A 24,345-nucleotide genomic window follows, 5' to 3' on the forward strand; every position below is an offset into this window, starting at 1 on the left:
CTAGCCATTTTTTCTTTCCTAAAGCAGAGGTACTAAAAATGTACTGTGTAGAAACTATGTAATCTTGGCTTTCAGACAGTAAAAGCGTCACACGCTCTTAATTCTCTTCAATCAGGAAGCCAACTATTCTATAATCATACAACTTAATTTTTAAAACTTCTCTTTTGGAAAAAAACCCAACCCATTAACACTGACCTGTTTGGGCTGATTTGGCTACTGAGTTGTAGCCAAATACTAGACTAATACAAGGACTGCATCTCCTCCTAAAATGCATTCTTTTCTTTGTTACCTGCATACTAGTTTTGTAATTTTGCACATAAAATTCCTAGCTGTTAATTTTCTCTCAGGGAAAAGAAATACAAAAATCAAGACCTGCTGTTTGTGGTAACAATGAGAAAACATGACAGAACAAGAAATGGTCATACAGAAGTTTTTAATGTTTGATTAAATCATCACAGTAATCAGAATTTTTACTGTAATGATATGCAGCTCTACCACACTATTATAAATAAAAACATTAAGATCAATATTAAATACAGCTCTAGGCAACATCACAGATTAACAAAGAATGCATTCTTCATGGACCAGTAACTGAATTGCCTGGGAAAAAAAAAAAAATGCTGACACTTTCCCCCTCCCATTCACCACATTTATATTTATTTTTTCAGATTGGTAACTTGAGTAAGGCGCTGGAAGTTTTACGTTAGAAAACTTTTGTTGCACAGGACAGGCACACGTTCTTCATTATCAGAACCTCTAATGTATGTTTACCAGAAGACATTTTAAATGTCACCAGGGGAAACTTAGCAGGTACGAAGAAGAAACGGAGATGCGTAATGCGCTCAGGACCCCTACTGACATGATAAAACACAGCAGGGGTGTGAACTGTATTTTAATTCAGACAGTAGAGTCTGTAGAATTAGGTGCAAGTTAATACAGTGCACACAGCGGTGGTTTACGAGAACATCAGAAATGGCACAGGTTTCAAACTGAGTTAAAGCAATTTTTAGATGTGTAGTGTGTTCCTGTTCTTCCACTCAAAAAAACCCCCTAGGTATCAGGAATCAGCATCACAGACAACTTCCAGAGCTGCCTTCTATAAATGGCCCAAATCCAGCTCTTTGTAAGTTTCTTCATGTTTATGCAACTCAACAGAACAAGCTTTGAGCCAGGAGTGCTGACTCCTCGTGGAAGAACACAGGTGGTTGCTGCAACACTCCCCTCTTAACAGCCCCAGTTCCCTGTTTCAGTTCTAAACCTGTTTTTAATACAGGGGCTGATCACCATGAGCCCACTGGCACAGGTTGCTTTCTACTGGTTCCAGTTGCTGCCAGAGATGATGAGATGTAGATGCAGTTTTATACTCAGAAAAATCAGTAAAAATTCAGCAGAGCACATAAGCACAGGCATTATTTTGGAGCTCGCCAGAAGTACCAGAATTTCATTTCAGTATGTTCTTGTACTTAAGATAAAATCATCCTGAGTACGAATAAAGACGTTTGAGGTAACTGTGATGAATGCCTTAGAGATAGTTAGGATTATTAATTTAGTCTTTCACCATCTATATTTTTGAAGTCTTGTAGGCATAATTGTTAAAAGAAGGAAGTTTTATCTAAATCCCTATTCTAAAGCATGATTTTTGTCAGCCAGATTTCTTAAACTTTTTTCCTCCCAACTTTATGCTTAGAGCACATTGCCTTTTGTTCCTCTGTGTGTGTTTGTGGTGGCTTGATAAAATGAATCTGAAACAAATTAATCTAGGGACTAGAGAGAAAAAAGTACAGAAGTTAGGGATCTGTCAGTTCACTGCTACTGTGTGTTGCTGCTGAATTTCAAAATCCTGCCAAAGTTTCAAGTACTGGATTCAATTCTGCCCTGCTGCTCATCTTCTGTGGCTACAGAGCATTTACACCTCTATATACTTAGGAAAAAAAGAAAAAAAGAGTTAAAAGCAATCTAATACTTATAGTTGCTTTCTTACTATTATTTTTTTAAACCCTGCAGTTTTTTAAAATAAAATTTTAATATTACTTTTCCAGTTTTCTGCTAGTAAAGGAAAAAGGAAATCTCAAGGTAATGGCAGTGAAAGTTATATTTGAAAATGATCTTATATGAATGTTGGATCATAAAGAAATCCTTTTGTTTAAACCCTTCATCTAGTTGTAAACATTTGCTAATCCTCCATTCCTTGCAGAGGATTATGAATTATTCTATAAAATCACATTAAAAAGGTAGTTATGTGAGATAGTAACTGATTCATATTTAATATTTTTTTTAATCCATACAAATATAAATAAAGAATGGTAAAACTTCAAGAAAAATAATATACATTTAGTGCAAGTTATGAGTTACATTTCTTCCTACCATGTCAGCAGTGGAACGTCTTTTGTGGAGAAGAAAAAATAAAAACGACCGTTCTCAAATTTTACAGGGGGGGAAAAAAGATCTCCAGTGTTGTAGCATGCAGTTTTTACCAGATACACGTATACAGAATTGTTCCAGCTCTTAACTAGTAGAACAGCAGTATTTTTCCTTATACTGCACAACATTGGTATATATCATAGTGTTTTCAATAATACAAAAATTGCATAAGACCGGGTCACATTATTGATATTTTCTGCAGCAAAAACAGTATTTTCCTTGGAAACGCTAGTTTCGTCTGGTTTTACTCTTTCTCGTATGGTGACAGCACACGGGGTGACAGAAGTCTCACGCGGTTCTTGCAAGGTGTTACCTGTTGGGTCTGGTTTTGTCGTCGCAGTGGATCCGTACGGCCCCAAGCATTTCATGATGTACAAACTTACATGTTTAATGGCACAAGAAAAACCTCCCTTCTTGTGATCGAACCTCGGTAACTCACAGTACATCTCAATATGAGAAACAACTGCTGCAAAAGGGCACACCGATTTTAAAGAGGCTTTGTTACGGCTCAGGAGAGAGAGAAATAAAGCTCTTCTGGAATGTAGAAAGGTGGCGTATAATAATTAACACGTTTCGTGAGTTAACACAACAGTTTTCCATGGTAAAAAGGGCAAGACCTTTCAAGTCTCCGTAAGATGGCTCGATTCGGAACGATCCCTCCAGAAACAGGGACTAGTAACACATCTCTTCAATGCTGAAGTACCAGGCTGGGGCTGGAGAATGGTGCCACCCGGCAGGGCTCCCCCACTGCACTATCATGGCAGACCTGACGTCTCGGGACGCATCCAGTGCAGGACGGCAGCTCTCCCTTCCCACGTCCCATCAGCTCCTCCCGGCCACATCCACTCCCCCAGACCGGCTCCCGACTGCCAGCAGCACCGTTACGCAAACACCCAGCTCTCGTCTCTGATTTTAGCCGTGTTCCCCAGACTAAAGTGTTGTGCTATTCAACAAATGAACCTCCTCTTCAGTTTCCTCTCTCTCCTCAGCTATGGGTTTCAGTTGAACATTATTGAGGCGGGGTCTTGGTTTGCCGTCTGGGCCATATGACGGAGGATATCTTTTTTTGTTATAATGCCAAGGAGGCGCCTGGAAAGGATAAATGGGAGATCGATATTAATCCAAGCAGGAAAATAATAAAAGCAGAACAAAGCTGTAGCCAAGTCCTTTTTGTTGACAGGAATAAGTAGAGCAAAAGTCAACAGCCTGATTTTCTTATTTAAACAAAAACATTTTATTCATCAAAATCTGGAGGAACCACCGGTTTGTTAAAAGACAGCAATGCTGAGACACCACATCGGATGGTCTCTGACAGCTCTAGTCCATTTTAATGAAATACAAGTAATACAAGTAGAGCCCGTGACAATTTTTATTTAACTTTTTGTTTCTACAAAAATGAAATTTTGATTAGCGTATGCCAACAAAAAAGTAACAAAGAGGGACAAAGAAAAAAGAGGTATGAAAAAGGAGTGATATTGATCCCATTTCATAAGGGAAGCGTGTTCCAACCTAGCCATCAGGAGGGACATACCACTTGATGGCACCAAATCCTAACAGCAAATCAAACTCCCCTCCATTTTTAAATCGTAAGGATCCTTCCAGTCTGACGCACTGGCTCAGGCTGAATGTATTCATAGGAGCACACCGTATTGGCCATGAAGCTTTTGAAAAAGAAACAACAGTTAACTGGTTTTTGGAGTTCACAGCTTTAGAAAATAATAAAGCGAATAATAAAATTTTCATTTTCCAATTTAGATACTGTGCTCTTATGACAGCATCTTCATGGCTTTTAGAATTATAACTCTGTGAAATATCAGAAAGGGTGAGGCTGTCCAAAAGGATAATATCACAGGAGAAGCGAAGAGCAGAATGAATGAGCTGCTGCCCTTGTTATTCTGGTTAGTACATTTTGTTTTCTCTTATTAAAGGACGCATGAAATACTTGTGAAATATTAGCATAAAATGAGAACATAATTAGCATGTTTTGCACATAAGCAGCTAAACTTGGTGGGTATCTTTAGTAGAGATGTAACTAGCAACCCATGTCCAAATTAAGGCAAAGTCTACCATCTAATCTAAGGTTAGTTCACAACATCACAGTTAAAACAATATCTAGATTCTGCAGTCAACAGTCGACATAGCAGCGTGCCACGCAGTGGCTTAGGGTGTCACCGGACGTTTTACAAAGGAGTACAGGAATTGCTGTAGGTAACAGCAGCAGAATCACAGGACTTCCCATAAAATTACAGGACTTTACTAAAAATGACTTTGATAAAAGTCATGTTGATAAAGGGGGATTATAGGGAAGATCTAATGCTGCGATACATTAAAAACATGCTTGGCTTTGCTTCTCAAAAGACGTGATACTTTTCTATTTAACAGCGATTTAAAGCTGTCAAGCTCAGAAAAGGAAATTGGCATATAAGAAAATCTTAATTTGCATTAGGCAAGGAGAAAGTACTGCTTGCTGCGTGCTTGCCCGCCCGGGGAAAGCAGCAGATCAACCGGATGGATCTAAGTCAGCTCAAGAACAAAAATATCACAAGGTCTCTTTACTTTCCTTTAATGTTGTGACTAACGGTACGTCCATATCAACAGCTTAATTTCTACAAAAGGATTTTGGACATATTGTTTTATGGTTGAATACAAATTTTTAGCATAAGATGATTTCATTGTTGTCATAAAAGCCCTGAACAGTTCACAAGTTTCATGCTTCCTGACTTCTAATGTGTCTAATTATGAGATCTGATATATCTAATCACCAAGGGTTCGACGTGCTGCTTTAGTTGCTCGAGATGCTCTAATATGTTCTTCTTTGTGATGATCCCCAAGACAATCCTGAAACAGATCATGTTATGCTAATAACTGTGTGTGAAATTAAATAAAAAAAAAATTCTAATAATAATGAAAAAGGATTAGAGTAGAGCAAAACTAAAAAGAAAGAAAGAAAAAAAGAAAAAAAAGAAAAAAGAATGGTTGCAGGAAAGCTAATGAGATAATTAAATGAAAAGTGATTTGAAAGTCAGTACCCTTTCCCAGACATTGCCTTTTTACTTTTTCTCCCAAAATGCTGAACACAATGGGATCTTCAACCACCCCGAAGCAGTATGTTTCTCATATCAAGTACAGGTCAGGGAAGCACATCTCTTCAGGTTTTAGAGGCACTGAAGCTAAAATCTAGCTAGTTTCCTTTGTTTAATAGTTATTTTTCATCAGACATATAGATAATTATTCACATGTTAACAAGCCACAGTAGATGAACAAAGTAATAGCTGTGTAAAGTCATAGCAATTGAGGTGTGAGGCTGCGCTGTAATGCAGGGTTATCTGGTGTCCCTAGAAACAGACAAGTTCAGGCAAATTTCTCATTTGTGACAGTATAAATGAAGAACAACTCATTGGAATGGATATTCTGGTAAAATTAGGAAGAGTGAGGCTCAATCTTTAGATCTCTCTATGTTTGGCATCATCACCAACTTCTGCACATTCCAATCGGGATTGGAACCAGTAAGTTGATGTGTGTCTTTAGGTGGGTACATTCAATTTGCAGGAAACTTGCCAAAATGTAGCTTAGTCCTTGATGTGCCCATGGCTACACGCAGCTGAATACCACCAGTACTAGTAATTACTGTCTGATCTTCTTGTGATGTACACTGTGCTTATGGAATATCCCAAGTTTGTAAATTGAAGTAGGACAACAAATACGAATGTCTGAAAACAGTAAATTATTAAAGCCATCCATATTTGCTGCGGCTACTTTATCATAAAATAGTTTTAAAATTATGGTATAGGTTGACATAGCTTTACACAATTAAGCTTTCTTAAGAGTCAGTTTTATCAATGTCAGTGTTTGAGCACTCAACCCCAACAGAAACTAAGAAAAAAACCCAACATAGTAAATATTTCTCATTGAAGTTTGATCAATTCAAATTTCCCTCCCAAAAGCAAGAATAATCACATGCCTGCACCAACTTCCAGGTCAGATCATGACGTCCTTTCCCCATCAGAGAAAGGTTTTTAAAGTCATTTACGTCTCTGAAAACATCTACTTGCCATTCAATACAGGGATGCATTGAAGAAAAGAAAGCAGAACATTTAAAATAAATTTGTTTTTAAATACATCTGAGAAAATAAAATTGGAAACCAATGTGGTATTTAAATTTTTGCCACTTATAGCAGCAGTCCTTTTGCTCACAGCAAAACAAAGAAAGTCCCACCCATATTTCAGGTTTCTTGGGTTTTGTCCCATGGACACCGATCCTACACAAAGCGGATTAGCAAACAGTGTTTCACTCCCCAGGTGCCTTAAGAGACGTGCTAAAGAGAAAGCAAGATACTATGGCAGGAGCTGCAATGTTGTGTGCCAAGTGTTTAACGCAAGAGATACAGGAAAGCAGAATGTTAAAGGAACAGCTACGCAGAAAAAAGATCATGTAAAAAAAAAATGAATAGTTTAGATAAGAGGCAATTATAATGAACATTTATGTTTCCGTGCCTAGGGCTGATTTATTTAGTGGGTAATCACATGACAACTGCCTATAGTCTCTTTTACAATCGTTCTAAATCTTAAAATTACTTTCTCGAAATATTTTGAAATGTAGAAACAAAAGTTGCAGACTGAAGTTCCAGAACTATTAGCAGTTATTTAGTTGTTAGTATTCCAGAAACAAGAGCTTGGTGGTAATCCCCATCAGTAAACTCCAGAAGAGGAGATACCGACTGGATCATTTTCTCCCTTACTTTTTATGAAGCCAGATATTGGTAGATATCCAATAGCTGACACACTGCACGTTGCCAGACCATACATACGTAAGAATGAGGAAATACAGGCCTTAGACTGTGCACCACACACCACTAAACTTCTGCGAGACACACTGTATCTCCTCCACATGCAGTTGCACACCTAATTCTTGCTGAATAAGAGCTAATTTTTAACTGAGTATCTTAAAATGCCTGAAATCACCTGATGGCTTATTTGGAATACAAGGGAGGAGGAGTAAGAATTTAAGAGAGGTGCCACAGCACAGCACTTTCTTAACAGCTAAGAGTCCTCAGTTGCAGCACCAAACTTATGGGTTCAAGCGCCCCTGGAACATATCCTGGTTCAAATACTCTGCTCCTGGAAGCAAAAATTACTGTGTCTAACAAAATGAAGAGCGTTGCTGCTGCTTTACTCACCCGTTGTGTGTGACAAGGCACTGCCTCAGACCCAGCTTCCGGAAAATATCCACCACTATCTCCATCGGTGTGTGGTCTGTCACGGTGAAAGGGCTCATGTCAAGAATGCTTCTGAGCTTCAGAGGCCGAGGGCTTTCGGCTGGGAGCGACGGGGTGTGCTGGGCAAAACAGACCCTGGAGCTGCCAACAATCCCCTCCTGCTTCTTTCTAGCACTTTCTTTAAGACAAAGAGGGGAGGGGGGAAACAGCAGAGGAGGAAGAATTTACATTCTTGGAGTAAGATAATTTAGTGCAAACAGACAGATCAACCACCACCACCTGATGTTATTCTCCAGACACTGATATTCTGATACGTGCTATTTTGATGTGTTTCCACAGCCCACTTCGTCCCTAAGAAGTGTTTGTGCAGAAATCACAAAAGCCACCTACCAGACAGCTTTAGCCACTCTTCAGCTACTACCTTTCTCACTCCAATAAATAACTTTCATTTACTATAAAGAGGTGGAAAGGCTTAATAAAATACCACGCAGGAAGCACATCGATGCCTGCTGAAGAAACTGCCAAGGGGAAAGCCAACCTCAATTGACAGCTCCTGTCATGACTGCAATTACTGTAATTACTGTTGGTTTGACAAAAGAACTCATACCTGATCACACAGAAAATGTTGTCTTCTTGTTTATAATGAATTTATTTAGCTTTTTGTGAACTGGATCTCCTCCTTTTCATTTCCTCATCACCTTGGTGACAACAGCATCCCCCCATGTACCCCAAACTATCTTAAGCCAGCCAAAATCCAACACTAAGCAACTTGCACTCTGCAATTTCAGCAGCTGAAATGAGTCTTACCTGTGAAAGTGTATTATTAGAAGAATATTCTGCTATTCCCTCATTTACTCTTAAGTAAACACAAGCTTAAACCAGTATGATGTCTATAATTATATCCTAGTTTTGGATGTTCCTATACATCCTGTATAGTGTAGTACTAGAGTATACATAGTATTGAGACTGCAGGCAAAAGTTGTACTGAAGTAAACAGTGTTGTGTTCACAAAACATTTTTAAAAAAAAAGGTTTGGGTAACTTTTGTGTCTCTTTCTCAATTGTCTTTGTTAAAGAGATACTTGTCAATGTACAATTGTATGAATAATGGAAAAAAAAAAGTAGTTTAAGACACTACTTCCATCAACAATTTCATGCACTGACTGTTACAGTTTTGTAACATTTTCTTACATAACAATGATTTTTTTTTTCCTTTGGTTATGACACTGTCCTCAAAATCCAGAGAATATTTCTGGCCAGTGCACAAAGCACTGGTATCACACAAGTTCTACTACTCACTCAGAGAAAGAAGGCACAAACAGGGCTTGTGTGCTCATGTGCCCAAGGCCAAATTTGCCATTACACAAACAAATTGAAAAACAGAAAGCTAAATTAATATTTTGCTTATCTCTCCATATTACAATCTTAGTTGTTATAACAACAGTAAATAACATACTGTCAGAGAGAAGCATGACATGCATTTAAATTTAAAAATTACTAGGACACTAATTCTCACAGAATCCTGCTGCTCTAAAATAAAAATTACTTAATTTTGAAGAATAATGTTAGTGTAGTGTCACTTGAGGAAAAGAGATACTAGCAAAAGCCTAAAACAAACAAAAATACTGACTAGACGATGTTTTGGCCTACTTCAGTATGACAACTTTGGTTTTTTATGACAGACAGGTTAACATTTTCCCCATTTCAGAGCCTACTATTGAAGATAATAACATACTTCAATAAAGGACCAGAGAGCCTATGTAAGGTATCTGAACCTGAAATAAGCCTAGAAACACACAGAGTAAATTCTGTTTTAAGCTACAGAATCATTTAAATTCACATACATAATCATGCACTATTGGAAGATAATTACCTATTGCAATAGTTAAATCTCTTCTTAGAGCAAAGCCCACTAGTCTCTGCGATTCTTTTGACATAATAACAGGAAAACCATTATAGCTGGTTTCGTTGATCAAGTTTTCTATGTCTTCCACTGTCATATTATCCTGTGTCAGAACGGCTAGAGGTGGATCGCTTCTTCGAGGTCTCATAACATCGGCAGCCAGTGTTGTGTGAGTAAATTCTTCCTTTGCATCCAAGAAAGGATATCCATTCAGTCGGATGTGTGCCTCGTAGATGCCTTCCCTCCCAAAGGCATCTCCTACCCACTTACTGGTCATCACCGCAGCCATTAGGGGCACAATATATTCCAGCCCTCCCGTTAGCTCAAAGACAATAACTACCAGGGACACAGTCATCCTCGTCACACCACCTGCAAGAAAAATGGTAGCCAGTAACATTCTAGTATCAGATAATGATGAATTTAGAATTTCCTGCCTTCCTACTGAGAGCTACAAACATAAATTTTCCATTAAAGGTCACCTGACAAACATCAGCCTGTGTAGCACAAACAGGAGCAGACCGGAAAAATGAACACAGAACTTTTAGAAGTAAAAAAGCATTAGGGAAAATTTCTAGAAAGTGAGAGAATAAATGGATTTGAAAAATATGTGCTGTTATTTCATGTAAACTAAAAATAAAACTATGCATTTCTCCACACCACACCTAGGTTAAAATACTGCGAACTGCAAGGAAATCCAGTCAGATAAGAATGTGGAAAAAGCATGGAAGTAATGCAGGGAAGTCACAGGTAGAAATTCAACAGCTGTTTTCCAAAAGATTACGGATTTATTGCTGTTGCTGAATCATAAAAGCTGAAAAGAATTCTGAGCTGATGAAAAGAAATCTCTTTTTTGGACAACAGGAGAAGACGGGGCTTATATTTCTCTTTTGTTAGTATTCAAGATGTTTTTTCGACCAACGTTTCTGATGCCATATCTTCATTCAATAAAAGAATATGGTCTTTCTTTCAATGCATTCAAAACTGATTCAAGTTGAGCTATTAAAAAACAAAACATTCTCTCCAAAACCTAAATTTTTACCAGTAGTTCATCTGGTCAATCAAATGTGCTTTTCCATAAGGAGAAGGTCTACTTTTTGCAGAATCTGTACTAACAGCTTTTAAGTTTAATTTCCAAGGCAATGAAGTTATGAGCCAGGGCAAGACAAGGCCTTCAAAAAACCTCTCCTAGTTTAGGTGCCCAAGTCCATGAAGCTGATTTTCAACATTTTATAAATCAGACTTGTCAAAAATACCTCAAGCTGGAGTCCCCAAATCATCAGACACCTCTGAAAGTTTTGTTTGGATTATGAATTTCAAGAAGATTTTTTGCAATTCACGTAGATGTGGCAGCTGATGACATCACCTCCTTGTAGTAACTGCAATGGTACTTGACTTGGCAAATTCTCTACTTTATATATTTCAAGAAACTGATGTAGCAATGACACCTCTTGGTGCCAAAAAGAGAAAGCAAACACTCCTATTTAAATTCTTCTTATTATTATCATACAGTCAATTTAAGTGTCACGTTATTCCTCAGTCACAAGGAGTATCTCTACACAGTCTTGCGTATGTGAATGTATTATTCTGAAGAGAGAGAAAACATGTAAAAAAGGTGTTCCAAAACTGCATGTTTCTATCTCCCTTAATTTTTAATCATTATTTTGGAAACATACAATAAATCAGATACTTATTCACTTTGTTATATTTTAGTTACCTAAGCACGCAGCAGCACCAACCATGGCGTAAAGACCAGGTGTGATGCAGTCGGCTCCAACTTCACACCACTCCTTGAAGATGAACCAGTCGTGATGGTAGTACGCCAGCTGCTCCACCGCGATTCCTACGATCCTTCCCGCTATCGCTCCGATGGCCATGCTGGGTATGAACAGCCCAGATGGCACCTGCAACAAAACCACGACTCCTGTCACGCTGATGGGAACATACCTGATGCACCATTTTACAAGTAGTCTGTTTTGGCTTTTTTTTTGCCAAAAGAGATGCAAACGCTCAAATTGTCATTTAAAAACATGTAAATTGACATTGCAAGGTTAGTGAAACTTAAAACAATGCTATTGGTATCTCTGATCAACCTGGTTGGCTGAATCTATTTTATGAGCGCACCTACTTATATTTTACTGTATTTAAGAGCAAATCTATCACCAGTACAGGACCACAAACTAGACTCTCAGTGCCAACAGCACAATTCTTACCATATGTGTGTCCAAGCTGAGCTGTGCTGCTCGTACTGAGTTTTCCTATTTCCCATCTCCCTTATTACTTCACGTTCCTCTGAGTCAACACTCACTCACTAAACAAGCTTTGCACATGGGACTGTGTCCCAAACTGCTTCCTAGTACTGCTATAAATTAGGTGGCCAGCTAAACAGGTGATTTTTGAAAGAGGCTTTGCTTATTATATTGCAGTTTCCCATACAAAGGAGTGTATATAGAATGCTGTATACACTAAAAGAGAAAAAGGCAGGACAACTCCCACTGCAAAAAGCAGGTAACACATTACTGAAAAAAAAAAGAGTTCTTACAGTAATTTTAGTTATTTAAACTGTTTTTCTGTTATCAACTAAAACCTGAAAAGGCCACGCAGCCTTGTCATACCAACATAGCCTAGTAAAATATTGCAAGTCTTGCTTTTATCAGCAGCTTCGTAAGGAGTGAGGGTTCATTTGAGAAGCTGCTGTTATGTACCTTTTCTCCTCCTTAGGAAGCTAAACTTTTTTCCAAAAAACATACCGTGTCTAAATGTCTCATTAAACTGGAAATGCCTGCTGCTTCTCCTCACAGCGGTTGTTAGTATTAAAAATATTTTCTGCTGTGACTGAGGTACAGATCTGACTACGAATAGACAGTAGAATTTTTACTTTTTGTCTAAATGCACCTAAACCCATCTTGTCGAAATAACTTCATTAAAAAATTGCACTCTTGGTGTAACAGGACACATGATTTAATTTTTTTTCACTGTACAGCTGTGAAATATCAGTATTGTGCAATTTCAAACTATAGATTTTCCCACGGAATCCAACAGCTGGTGCAGAACAGTATTTCAGAATCTATTATTATTCTATTGCCAATATCTATGGTTGCAAAGATGATTTCTGACAGACAAACTAAGGACAAAAAACATAGAAAACCTGTGTTGTTGGCTTCCAAACACAAAGTTTTTGGGACAAAAATTTAATAATCCATCATTCCCATCCTGAATTACCTAATATTTCAGTGTTGATAGAGGTAACTATTCAATACTATGTTTTTAGTGAAATATCTAAATTGTGCATTTGTACCACTACTGTTATTTCCCATAATTAATCATGCGTCTAAACCCCACTCTAACTGTTAAAATCCAATTTTTTCCTGAATGAAATTCTTTCTTGGTGAACAGTGAAACAGCACCCTAAAAAAATAATATTTCAGATATTAAACTAATTGAATAAATCTTTGAAAGTGTGTCAGCCTAGTCTGCTACAGCAGTATGCCACAGAAATTCAGTCTCTACATGGAAATTATATCCAAATTGTTTCTGGCCCTTTGTTAACATAACTTTTTCTGCATCTGGTTCCTTCTAGGGCCACAAAAATGATCGGAGGACTGGAGCACCTCTGCTATGGAGACAGGCTGAGGGAGTTGTGGTTGTTCAGCCTGGAGAAAAGAAGGCTCCAGGGAGACCTTATAATGACCTTCCAGTACCTGAAGGGGGCCTGCAGGAGAGATGGGGAGGGACTCTCTATCAGGGAGTGGAGTGACAGGATGAGGGGTAATGGTTTTAAACTGAAAGAAGGGAGATTTAGATTAGATACTAGAAGGAAATTCTTTACTGTGAGAGTGGTGAGACACTGGAACAGGTTGCCCAGAGAAGCTGTGGATGCCCCATCCCTGGAAGTGTTCAAGGCCAGGCTGGATGGGGCTTTGAGCAACCTGGTCTGGTGGGAGGTGTCCCTGCCCATGGCAGGGGGGTTGGAACTCGATGATCTTTAAGGTCCCTTCCAACTCTAACCATTCTACGATTCTTTTCTTTCCATCACACATGGATAATGGCTACAAGTCTAAGTGTAATTATGATTTTACAGCTGCATTCATTAGCATATGCCCCTGAATCACGAGTCACAAAGTGGAGAGGCACCTTCACTGAGAAGGAGCAAGGAAAAAAAAGTTAGGTTCTACCTTGTCTCAGCTTTCTTCTCAAGTGCATGCCAGCCTAACTCAAATTATACTGCAAAGGAAATGATTTGTTCTGTGCCACATGTATCATCTTTCAAACAAGCAAGGAATTAAGATATGGGTGCAACTTCCCACTTCTTCATTTGTATGCCAGCCAGGTTCTGAGGCAAAGCTGTAATCCCACCCCAACTGAGGAACATCAACGTTTAGATACAGAAATGAGTCTACTGATAATAAGCAGTACAGAATACGTACAAAAGCCCGAAACAAAAAACCCCAAAGCAAGCAACCAAACAAAAAGAAACCCAGCCAAAAAACCAAGAAAACCAACCAAACAAAAAAAACACCCCAAAAAATCAAACCAGTGCCATATCAGCTCCTTGTTCCTGGCAGTAAGAGTCGCAGGAATCAGCAGGCCCCACGGGCAGCAGCCACATCACTTTGCTTACCTCCAGGAAAACAGTCCCTGTGGGGCAGACCTGTGTCTGATTACGGCTACAGCTCCAGAAACAGACCAGGAGCATCCTTAACAATGATGTAAATGACAAAGTAGACTTTTTGTTTGTTTGTTTTACTTCTGAATTTTCTCTCCTTTCATAGAAATAAAGCTTAAAACGTAAATAAATACAACATTAAAGTGACATCCTCTTCTCCAGATACTGGCTGACATTCTAACCAGCCATATGCTTTAGAGCTTCAGAGAAATGGATGTAGCACAGTCCCATCAATGACAGCAGCACGACTCCTTGCCTATTGACACAGTGATAAATATATTCTTACAACTTCACAAAAATATTCCCACCAAATTGTAGATGCTGAAGTTATGAGAAAATGAACCAAAACCAAATGAAGTGTAAACTCTACCCTTCTCTAATCTAGCGAATTTTGATACCTAAAGTGTGATCTTGTGGTGACAATCCCATGAGGAGGAGGCAGATGCACACAAACACATGAATGGTAAGGAATGTTATAATGCTTAGAAGGGCAGAGCCCTAGTTGTAAGTGAACTACAGTAAGTAGATAGAACAAATGGGAGTGGTCATGTTATAGAGTAATGACAGTTATATGTCATTCAGAAAACAGCCACAGGTTGGATGGAAGCCAGAGAGAGCTCCAAAACAGATTTTAAAAATCACCAGGAAAGACAAAAATTATGCTGCTTTGTAATGGAGGAGAAATTCCCATTATGGTCACATGAAGAAAGCTTGCTTTTTAGTAGTGACATGCAATACTGGCAATGTCAGGAAAGAAATCACCATTGGCTCCATTTGACAGTCTTCAGTAATTACATTTATGGCCTAAATTAGGAGAGGGGATTAAAAAAACCACTACAAGTTGTTCAAGAGGTACAGTCTTTTCTTCTGTGTAACAGGACTAGGGAACCTGAGTGGTTATGTTTGAATTCGGCTAAACTTAGCTCTTGGAAATTTTAGAATCATCCTTATTGCTTAATCAGGCCCATATAAACAACCATCCACCCACACAGCTACTGCTCCCTATTAAATTTAGCACGATTCTATTCAGCTGAACAAAGGGCTAGTTTGAATTTAATTAAACTTAATATTGTTTTCTACAAGACTTGCTTATTAATCAACAGTAAAAAGACCCTTTATAAAAGAACTGCGCATGAAAATTTCTATAAACAAAGCTGCTAGCTTTGATAGATGGAAAATGAGAAAGGCAATAATTAAATAATCACAGCAGATGATGTAGCCGCTGCATTCACACTTACCTTGATACCAAAGGTGAAGACTGTCATGATTATTTTAAATATGAGTGCTAAACACAACTGCCATATAGCTGAATAGACTCCAGTGCCTGCTGGACGGTCAGGAATATCATCAACTATTTTGCTCGCATTCATATCATTTCTGTAGTCACAGAGGGAGGAGGATTCTAACGGCCCACAGTCCGTGAAGAGCTCTTTGATAAGCTCACTGGTGTTTAGCCTTGTATATGGATTAGGAAATGCAATGACAGCTGTTATTGCTGCAACAATAATAACCTCCAGGACAGGATACTTCCCAAATTTCGTAGATTTGCGTCGACGACACCATGCGATGTTTGCTCGGATGAAAAATGCTCCCCAGAGCCCACCAAATACTCCCAGAAGAATAAAAGGAAGCAGTTCAAAAAGGTACCAAGGAGTGTGATATTCCACATAAAAAAGAACTAGGCGGCTATTACCAAAAGGATTGATGGACCTTAAAACAAACGCAGCTACTAACGCAGCAAAAAATGATCTCCATAAAGTTTTCAGTGGGAAATAGTAACTGACCTGCAAAAGGCAACACAAGAGAATTATTAGTGATTCTATTAAAAATATTGGAAAGACTGTTTTATGCACGTGTTACAGTACTGCTGTTCAATTGGTATATGCTAAAAAAAAGTACTCTTACATTATCAGCTTTATTCCTGTCATTTAGAGCACTGGTGCTCCAGCACATATTACTTTCTTAAAAAGCTCTACAACAATTCATACTTATATCAGTTTTAAAGTCAATATAAAGCAGTATTGAAACCACCGCTGTTCTAAGACTATTGGGAAATAACAGAGTAATTTATGTCTAAAAGCTTCTCTGTTCCTAAGTATCTCTTTCCAGCATTCCTTAAAACCAGACCATGTATTAGCTGCTCTCTCCAATTTCCTGCCAATACTGTTTCATCTCCATTCAACCTACACGGAAAGGTTTCTGGCAGATGTGTTATTTTTATGAAGTATGATTAAAATATTTTTAAAAAATCCTCAAAACAGAACATGCAATTTCATATTTAAGCCCCACATAGCCTGGTTGAATTTCAAGACAGTTTTCTTCTGAGCTTTTCTAGATTTTTTTTGGCCACTAAGGAATTCCTCAAAATACCCTAACGATACAGCAAAATTATACATGAAACAATATTTTGCTTCCTTCTTTCAATTCAGAAATTTTTAGATTTTTTGTTTTCTTTGAAAATGCTAATGATCTAAATAACATTCCTATGTAGTTTCAAAACAACTAATAAAAAGTAATTTAATACAAAATATTTCTTGGCGAATAGCAAGTTTGGTTGCCTTAGAGGTCAGTTTTATAGCAAATTTGCCTTTTTAATAATTCAAGTATTCAATTGTGTTTAGTGTCTGAAACTTCAAGAAAAGTAATGTTTAAAAAATTACTTCACAAAACTGTCAAATAAGTTTCTAAAGCTTCTTTCAAAATGAAAAAAAGAGCCTGATTTTTACTTTTTTTTTTAGAATACAGTCCTAGAATGAAAAACTGCTGTATCTTTATCTGTACGTAAACTGTAATTATTAACCAACTCAGCTCTTCTCCAGAAAAATATAACTGAGAATAAAGCAAAGCTGGCATTCATCCAAAGAAAAGAAAAAAATATCTTTAGGAGTTTGCTGGTAACAGGACTCTTGACTTTGAAATGTGCGTCCAAAAATAATTTTCTTCTTAGGAAAGACTCCGCAGCCTAAAGGAATCCGAGACTATTCATGCTAAAAGATATTTTTTAATCCTTCAGTGCCATCTCTTGACATACCTCCTCCAGACTAAAAAGGACTCCACCAATTGGGGCACCAAAGGCTACCGATACTCCTGCTGCTGAGGCAGCTGACAACACCTGGAAAAGAATAAGGGTGAGGGGGTTTTTAGCAGCCTGTGACATGCTTTAAACATGAAGAACAGAATCTCATTACAGTTATCAGTTTCTTCTGTGTCTCTATCAAGGACACACAGAGTTGCTAACAGAAAAGCATCAAGTAAGTGTATCACAATGCTCGTAAGATGTGGCCAGTGACCACAGCAGCCACCACCCAGGTGCTAGCCATGATGAAGCCAAGGACGCAGCTCAAAGCCTCCCCAGCGAAGCACCCGAAGGAGTCTATGCCTCAGTATGAGACTGCTGATGCCTCATTTTCAAGGAATTGTATTAAGCTTTCTCTGTGCTAGAACAGGCAATTCCACTGGGTCCTAAGTCAAGCAAGTGGGGCAGAAGACCAGCTTGGCTGAACAGGGAACTGCTTGTGGAGCTCAAGAGGAAAAGAAATTGTATGATCCCTGGAAACAAAGCCAGGCTTGGCAGGAAGATTACACAGCTGGGGTTCCTCTATGAAGAATACACCAAAGACCAAAACTCAGTTAGAGCTTAAACTGGCGAGTATTGCGTCAGATAACAAGGAGGACATTTTATGTATGTCAATAGCAAGAGGAGGCCTAAAGAAAACATTAGACTGATACTTGTTGAGGATGGCCATCCGACTAATAGGGATGAGGAAAAAGTGGAGGCAGCTCAATGCATTTTTTTGCCTCAGTCATTAATAATGCTGATAGACCTTTGACTGCCCCGTTCTCCGAGTTGGAGGACCAGAATGGTGACATTCTGTTTGTAGACACTGAAATTGTATGGAACAGCTGTATCAGCTGAAAAGTTCACAAGTCCATGTGGTCTAATGGGATTCATCCCAGAGTACTGAAGGAGCTATTGAGTGTGATGGCAGGATCCCTCTCAACTCTCTACCAAAGGTCTTGTGAGTCTGGGGAGGTCCCTGCAGACTGGACAGTAGCCAGTGTTACATCCTTCTTGTAAATTGGAATAAGGGAAGACCCAGGAACTACAGACCTGTTAGCTTAACCTCAGTTCCTGGAAAAATTAGGAAGATTATACTGGCTGCTAATGAAAGGCATTTAAAGAATAATGCAATCATCAGGCACAGTCGACATGGTTCACAAAAGGAACTGATTTGTTTAACTAATTTTATATTAACTAATATAACTGCTTAACTAATTTGCTATCCTTCTACAATAAGGTGACCTGCCTAGTGGATGAAGGGAAGATGGTGGGTGCAGTTTTTCTGGATTAGTAAGGCTTTTGATACACAGCATCCTTCTGGACAAGTTGTCCAGCTATGGGATAAGCACGTTCATGGTGCACTAGGTGAAGAAATGGCTGAATGACTGAGAGGGTTGGAGTGAACGGGGCTACATCTGGCTGGCAAATGGTCACCAGCAGTGCTCCTCAGAGTTCAATTCTAGGGCCAGTTCTGTTCAATTTATTTATCAACAATTTGGATGCAGGAGTTGAATGCGCCATTAGCAAGTTTACTGATACCAAACTGGGAAGTGCTGTTGACTTTTTTGAGGGACAGAAGGCCTTGTAGAGGAATCTAGATAATCACTGCCAAATGCTTCAATCTACTGGGATTGCATTTAACAAGTCAACATGCCAGATTCTGCACCTAGGATGGAGCTACTCTCTGACTATAACTGCTTTCTTTAGCATGGTGCTCTCTATTGGGTTTACATGACAAGGCTTTGGTCGCAGGGGGGGCTGCTGGGGAGGCTTCTGTAAGAAGACACCAGAGGCTGCCCCCACGTCCAACTGAGCCAGTTCCAGCCAGCTCCAAAATGGCCCCACCACTGCCCAAAGCTGAGCCTGTCAGTGATGCTGATGGTGCCTCTGTGATAAAATACTTAAGAAAGTGTTAAAAACACTTCACAGCAGCTGTGAGAGAGAGGAGTGAGAAAAATGTGAAACAGCCCTGCAGACACCAAGGTCAGTGAAGATGGAGGGGGAGGAGCTGCTCGCACCAGAGCAGAGATTCCCCTGCAGCACGTGCAGAAGACCAGGGTGATGCAGGTTGTTCCCCTGCAGCCCATGGAGGACTGTGGCAGAATACATCTGCACCCTGCAGAGGAACCCACACCGAAGCGGGTGGATGTGCCCTGAAGGAAGCTGCAGCCCACGAAGAGCCCATGCCAGAGCAGGTTTTCTAGCAGGAACTGCAGCCTGTGGGGGATCCAGGCTCGGGCAGCCTGTTCTTGAATGACTGCACCCTGTGGAAAGGACCCATGCTTAAGGAGCTTGAAATTGTCCCCCATGGGTGGGACCTCACACTGGAGCAGGCAAAGAGCATGAGGAGAAAGTAGCAGCAGAGACAAAGCATTACAAACTGGCTGCAGCCCCCATTCTCCGCTCCCTTGTGCTGCTTTGGGATAGCAGAGTCAGGACTGAAGTTGAGCCTGGGAAGAACGGAGAGTGGGGGCAAGGTGGTTTTAGTTTTGTTTTTTATTTCTCACTACCCTACTCTGTTGTTATTAACTGGCAACACAGTAATCTGCCTCAAGTTTAGTTTGTTTTGCCCTTAAAGGTAATTGGTGAGTGGTTTTCCTGTCCTTATCTTGACCTATGCGCTTTTCATCTTGCTTTCCCCTGCTGTCTTGCTGAGGAAGAGGTGTGAGAGAGCGGCTTGGTGAGCACCAAGGCTAACCCACCACACTCTCACCACCAACAACAAACTGAAGTCGAACAGAAACACTGCTGTCACCAGCCCTTTTCCAGGAATACTTTGTTCACGGGTCCTCTGCTCTCTTTACAACTGAAGGCACCCATCAATTACCAAAATGTAGAGCCAAGAACAGAAAGAATTTATGTAAAATCAAACGGTCTCTGAGGTGGGACAAACACAAACTTACTCTGACATGGAAATAATTTACCTTGGAGAATGCTATGGATAACACATTGTCCTTAACACAATAAATAACTATTGATAATCCAAGCCTAAATACTGAGAGAACAAATACCATCCTTTAAACAAATCAGTTTTAAGCATGGATATTCAATACATTCTAGAAATGTTTTTTAGAAGAACCTACCTCTCTTTTTTTAGCTTCATTTGTGCTGTACTTTGGAAAGAGGTAGGAAAAAATATTCCCACAGCAGCAGGCAACATGTACCAAGGGACCTTCTTTTCCTAAACTCAAACCTGATGCGACAGCCAACACCAAAGTAATTGTTTTTATCATCAAAGTCCACTTCCCCAAGTAACCTCTGATGATGAAGCCACTCAAAATAGTTTTTATCTGGAAGAAAGAAAAATTAGTATCTGTTACAGTATTCTGCTTTTCTCAGAAAACAAATAATTTATCATTTTAGCTGCATAACTTCAAAAATATCCTTTTCAAATTACTAACTTTATCACACTTTAAAACATGTATTATTCAGATTGCTACATTGAATCCATTTAGTTGCCAGAAGCTTTCCATTTGCAACTTAACTCTAAAACACTGGACAATAACATACAACAACATTATCAATGATATTTAGTAGAAAATTAATCTGCAATGCCTTCAGAGATTGCATTCATTGGTTTATGATGTACATTATCATGTGAAATTCAGAAAACTCCCAAAGGAAAAATAAACCTGCAAAAACTATACTCAAGGTCATCTATTGTAGCAATATCACATTTGTGCCAATTTTACCCTTCTCTGTTTTCTCCTTGTGTTTTACCATCTCTACATAAAAATTTGACAGTAGATTCCTTCATATAAAGATGTAAAAAATCAGCCTTTTTCCAGTAGAAAAGATGTGCCACTTGCCTAAGGTGTTACTTTGCCTAGCAGTGTCATATTATTAGCCTGGGAAATATGCCCAAATATAGGAAATAATATAGTTATCATAGGAAAGAACAACATCTCTATAAATAGGATGCACACAAAACACTGGGCAGCTGTGTCTAGAAAGTAAAGGTTAGCTAAATTTGGTAACCAATTTAGGATGAAATCTCTTCTGGAATAATAGCACAGAACTACTCCAGGCTTATTTGGAGGCAGGATCTGTCCTTCAACTTCCACAAGACACATACATCAAGAAATAGTTCCAGAATGACTGGAGAGGTGAGACTGACCAGACTTTGGGTTTGACTTTGGGTTTTTCCCTTCTATTCTGTGTATAGTAGGAGATGGCAGTTGTAAAAAACAATGAGGTTTTGAGGGTATCACACATCTTACTTTGTGACTGACTGATGGTTTGTGCTAGTTAAGGCAATTAAAGCCAGTGCAACAAAAGATCAATTGCTGTATCAAAAGACCCGTGTTCTTGAACCACCACTCTCTTATCACTGCAGGGAGGGTGGGTACTAGGGGAAGAGCTGGAAATCACTCTTCAGAAGTCTGTGCTCTTAAGCTAAATGCTTCTTTAAAACATCCAGCCAGAAGCACGCAGCAAATTCTACAAACTCAAGAGATTCTCTAAAATTTGAGGTATTTTTCTCAGCAAGAAATTTGCACAATTACATTATTTCAATTTGAATACTTGTATTAATGCATTTCATGAAAGTCAAAGGGTGCTCTGCTCCCTTTTGCCCTCCCCCTGACCCTCTAGGGCAGCAGGAATTTTCACATTGAAGTAAAACATCTAGAAGGTATTTATTAGTTAGACCTCACCTCAGGTATCCCCGAGCCACAGGCATAAGGAGCAAACACCTTCACCAGAGAAACTGCTAAGAAGGCAAAGCTCAAAGCCCAGAAAATATACATTATGTAGTTCATTATGTATGAACCTGGACCCTAAAAGAAAAAAACAAACAGTCAGAATATCAATTTGATGTAGGAGCAAAATCACTACTTAAAATAACCCAAAAATACTCCTCCTTGCAAATACACTTAATGCACACATTTTGAGGGACAAGTAACTATTACCAAGCCAAGAAAGAGAGACTTTTGTTTGAAAAGCCAATATCTGTCACAATATCCACACATCCGCAAAGACTGGGTTATACAAGGGAGAAAATGTTCTAACACTTCACCTTAAAATGAAAAAATAAAACAAAGCACAGGTGGTTTTTTTCAGTAGCTATTAGCTGCTAAAATCTACTGAATACTGAGTAAATATTTTTAGTTAAAAAAAATTGTGGTAGAAAAAATAAGACCAATCTATTCTTATTTGTCAGAGAACACCACAAATTCCATTTTCACTTCTTTATGTATAGCTATGATCAAGAATAGAAATTCTGATGTATTAAGTTCTAGACTCCCGTAACTTCCTTACATCTGCAACACTCCAAGCCCCCTTGCAGTGCATGAAATGCACAGTTATTACAGTATAACCTTATTAATCAATTCAAATGCTGAAAAAATGGAGCAGACAGTACAACCCAAATCTTTGTTTAGTACCCTAACCTTAAGACCATTATTTTTTCCCCATGTTCAGTTTGGCTGTTGAGCACGACCATCAAAGAATGGGTACATACTTACTTCCGCTTGCCCAATTATTAGTTCTGCCCATGTTTTCCACTGCGGACATTTATCTCGCTCTTCAAATGTGGTCTCATTTGAACCCCAACAACACTGTTCGTGGTTAAACCACAAAGCACTAAGGCAAATGCCTTCTTTTAAATCAGTCATCCAGTCAGCAGCAATGTCAATTAATCCTGCCAGTGCCCCTGTTGTAGAAATAGCTTTGTATTAATATTCTGGTAAACGGGATTAACACACACATCTAAAATGAAGAAATGTGCTGGTATTAATTGATGTAAATTGAAATTACAGAAAACCTAAAGAAATAGACATTTAAAATATTACTGATTTCCAGGAATATATCCTATCTGCAATATGGTAAGATGAGTATTTGCTGAAGAATCTAGTACCTTGCATATTTCCCAAGTTAAATGCATCTTTTAATTTTTTTTTTCCTAAGCCACAGTTTTCTAACAGTCCACTGAAATTAGGAAGTTTAGAGTCTAAAGCTCTAAAAATATATTTTTGTAATGAAAATTACAGTAGACCTTCTGACAAAATTACCTTGCCATGCCTCAGAGAACTCAGGAACTATTCTACTACGTTTTGTACAGAACAGCATATTTGGAGAAAATAATTCTTACCCTGTCAACAACAGTTTTAGAACAACATAAATTAAACACCAAATATACCCTGATGACATTCACGTAATCAATCCATATATAAAATGACTCAATTCTCTAACATGGTAATCATTTAAAATTCCTACTGCAAGTAACAGGAAGCATAGGTACTAAGCAGTTCACAAACTCAAAGCTTAAAAGGGATTGTGTATTGTAACTACATGCAGAAAACTTGCTGAAGAGTCCTTGAAAAATAGGCATTACTTAGGAAATGGTTTCAAAGGATTTGATGAATTTTAAAACCCCTTTATTTTACAAAAGCAAAACCGTTTTTCATGGTAGCAGAATACCGAAGAACTACTCGTAAAGTCAGTATTATTGTGAACACGTACAACTGTTAATTAGTTATAATTTAATATTTTTAAGGTATTAATCACTACTAGAAATAGCTGTCTAGAGACAGACACAATTTACTTGTGTAAGTCAGTAGTAGAGAATTACCTCAGATTTACTAATTTATATTTACTAATCTGACAGATCCTCAGTTTGAGATTCTGGGCCAACCAAAGTCAAAGGCAGTATTTCAGTAGAACTAAATTTAAACCATGCTAATGAAAATACATAAACATAAGATCTTCCTGTGACTGAAATCAAGGCTGTACCATTTAAGATTCACTAGACACACACAACAGAGAGCAATCAAAATGGAAAAACCTAGGAATGTTCATGGCCAGAATTTGCTCTCTCTGTTGCTCAGAGAGTAAAGCAACTTTATTATACACAGCAGCTTGGGGGGTGGAAATACAACACTGCACAGTCCCACCCAAATTATCACAGGCAATTTCCAGTGATTATATACTCCCAGTTTGTACATTCAGAGGTAGATAAACATGCTACAAGCTTTGCATATATATTAATTTATATGTGATTTGTGAAAGTGATTATGTATATATCGAAGTAGTAATTATACAGTTACCATGCCTTTTTAACAGGCATAGCCATACTCTGCAAC

The 24,345-nt window shown here is 38.6% G+C and overlaps 1 protein-coding gene across 4 annotated transcripts in view; it reads right to left on the reverse strand.

The window, feature by feature from the left end:
* Positions 1 to 414: 414 nt before the first annotated feature.
* The window catches only part of CLCN3 (chloride channel, voltage-sensitive 3), a 56,638-nt gene continuing 32,707 nt past the window's right edge, over positions 415 to 24,345 (reverse strand). For 2 of the 4 annotated variants that reach the window (XM_014943720.1, XM_014943728.1), the window contains exons 4-13: positions 22,729 to 22,916; positions 21,919 to 22,041; positions 20,347 to 20,553; positions 17,234 to 17,314; positions 15,441 to 15,986; positions 11,254 to 11,440; positions 9,510 to 9,908; positions 7,599 to 7,815; positions 5,184 to 5,259; positions 415 to 3,510 (exon numbers count right to left, since the gene is read on the reverse strand). In XM_014943720.1, coding sequence (XP_014799206.1) covers positions 3,352 to 3,510; positions 5,184 to 5,259; positions 7,599 to 7,815; positions 9,510 to 9,908; positions 11,254 to 11,440; positions 15,441 to 15,986; positions 17,234 to 17,314; positions 20,347 to 20,553; positions 21,919 to 22,041; positions 22,729 to 22,916 — 2,183 coding nt within the window. In that variant the 3' untranslated portion in view covers positions 415 to 3,351. The remainder of the gene's footprint in view (positions 3,511 to 5,183; positions 5,260 to 7,598; positions 7,816 to 9,509; positions 9,909 to 11,253; positions 11,441 to 15,440; positions 15,987 to 17,233; positions 17,315 to 20,346; positions 20,554 to 21,918; positions 22,042 to 22,728; positions 22,917 to 24,345) is intronic. The other 2 variants (XM_014943734.1, XM_014943743.1) reach the window with 2 other exon arrangements.

Source organism: Calidris pugnax, unplaced genomic scaffold (assembly GCF_001431845.1).
Source record: "Calidris pugnax isolate Ruff unplaced genomic scaffold, ASM143184v1 scaffold15, whole genome shotgun sequence".
Taxonomy (NCBI): Eukaryota; Metazoa; Chordata; class Aves; order Charadriiformes; family Scolopacidae; genus Calidris; species Calidris pugnax.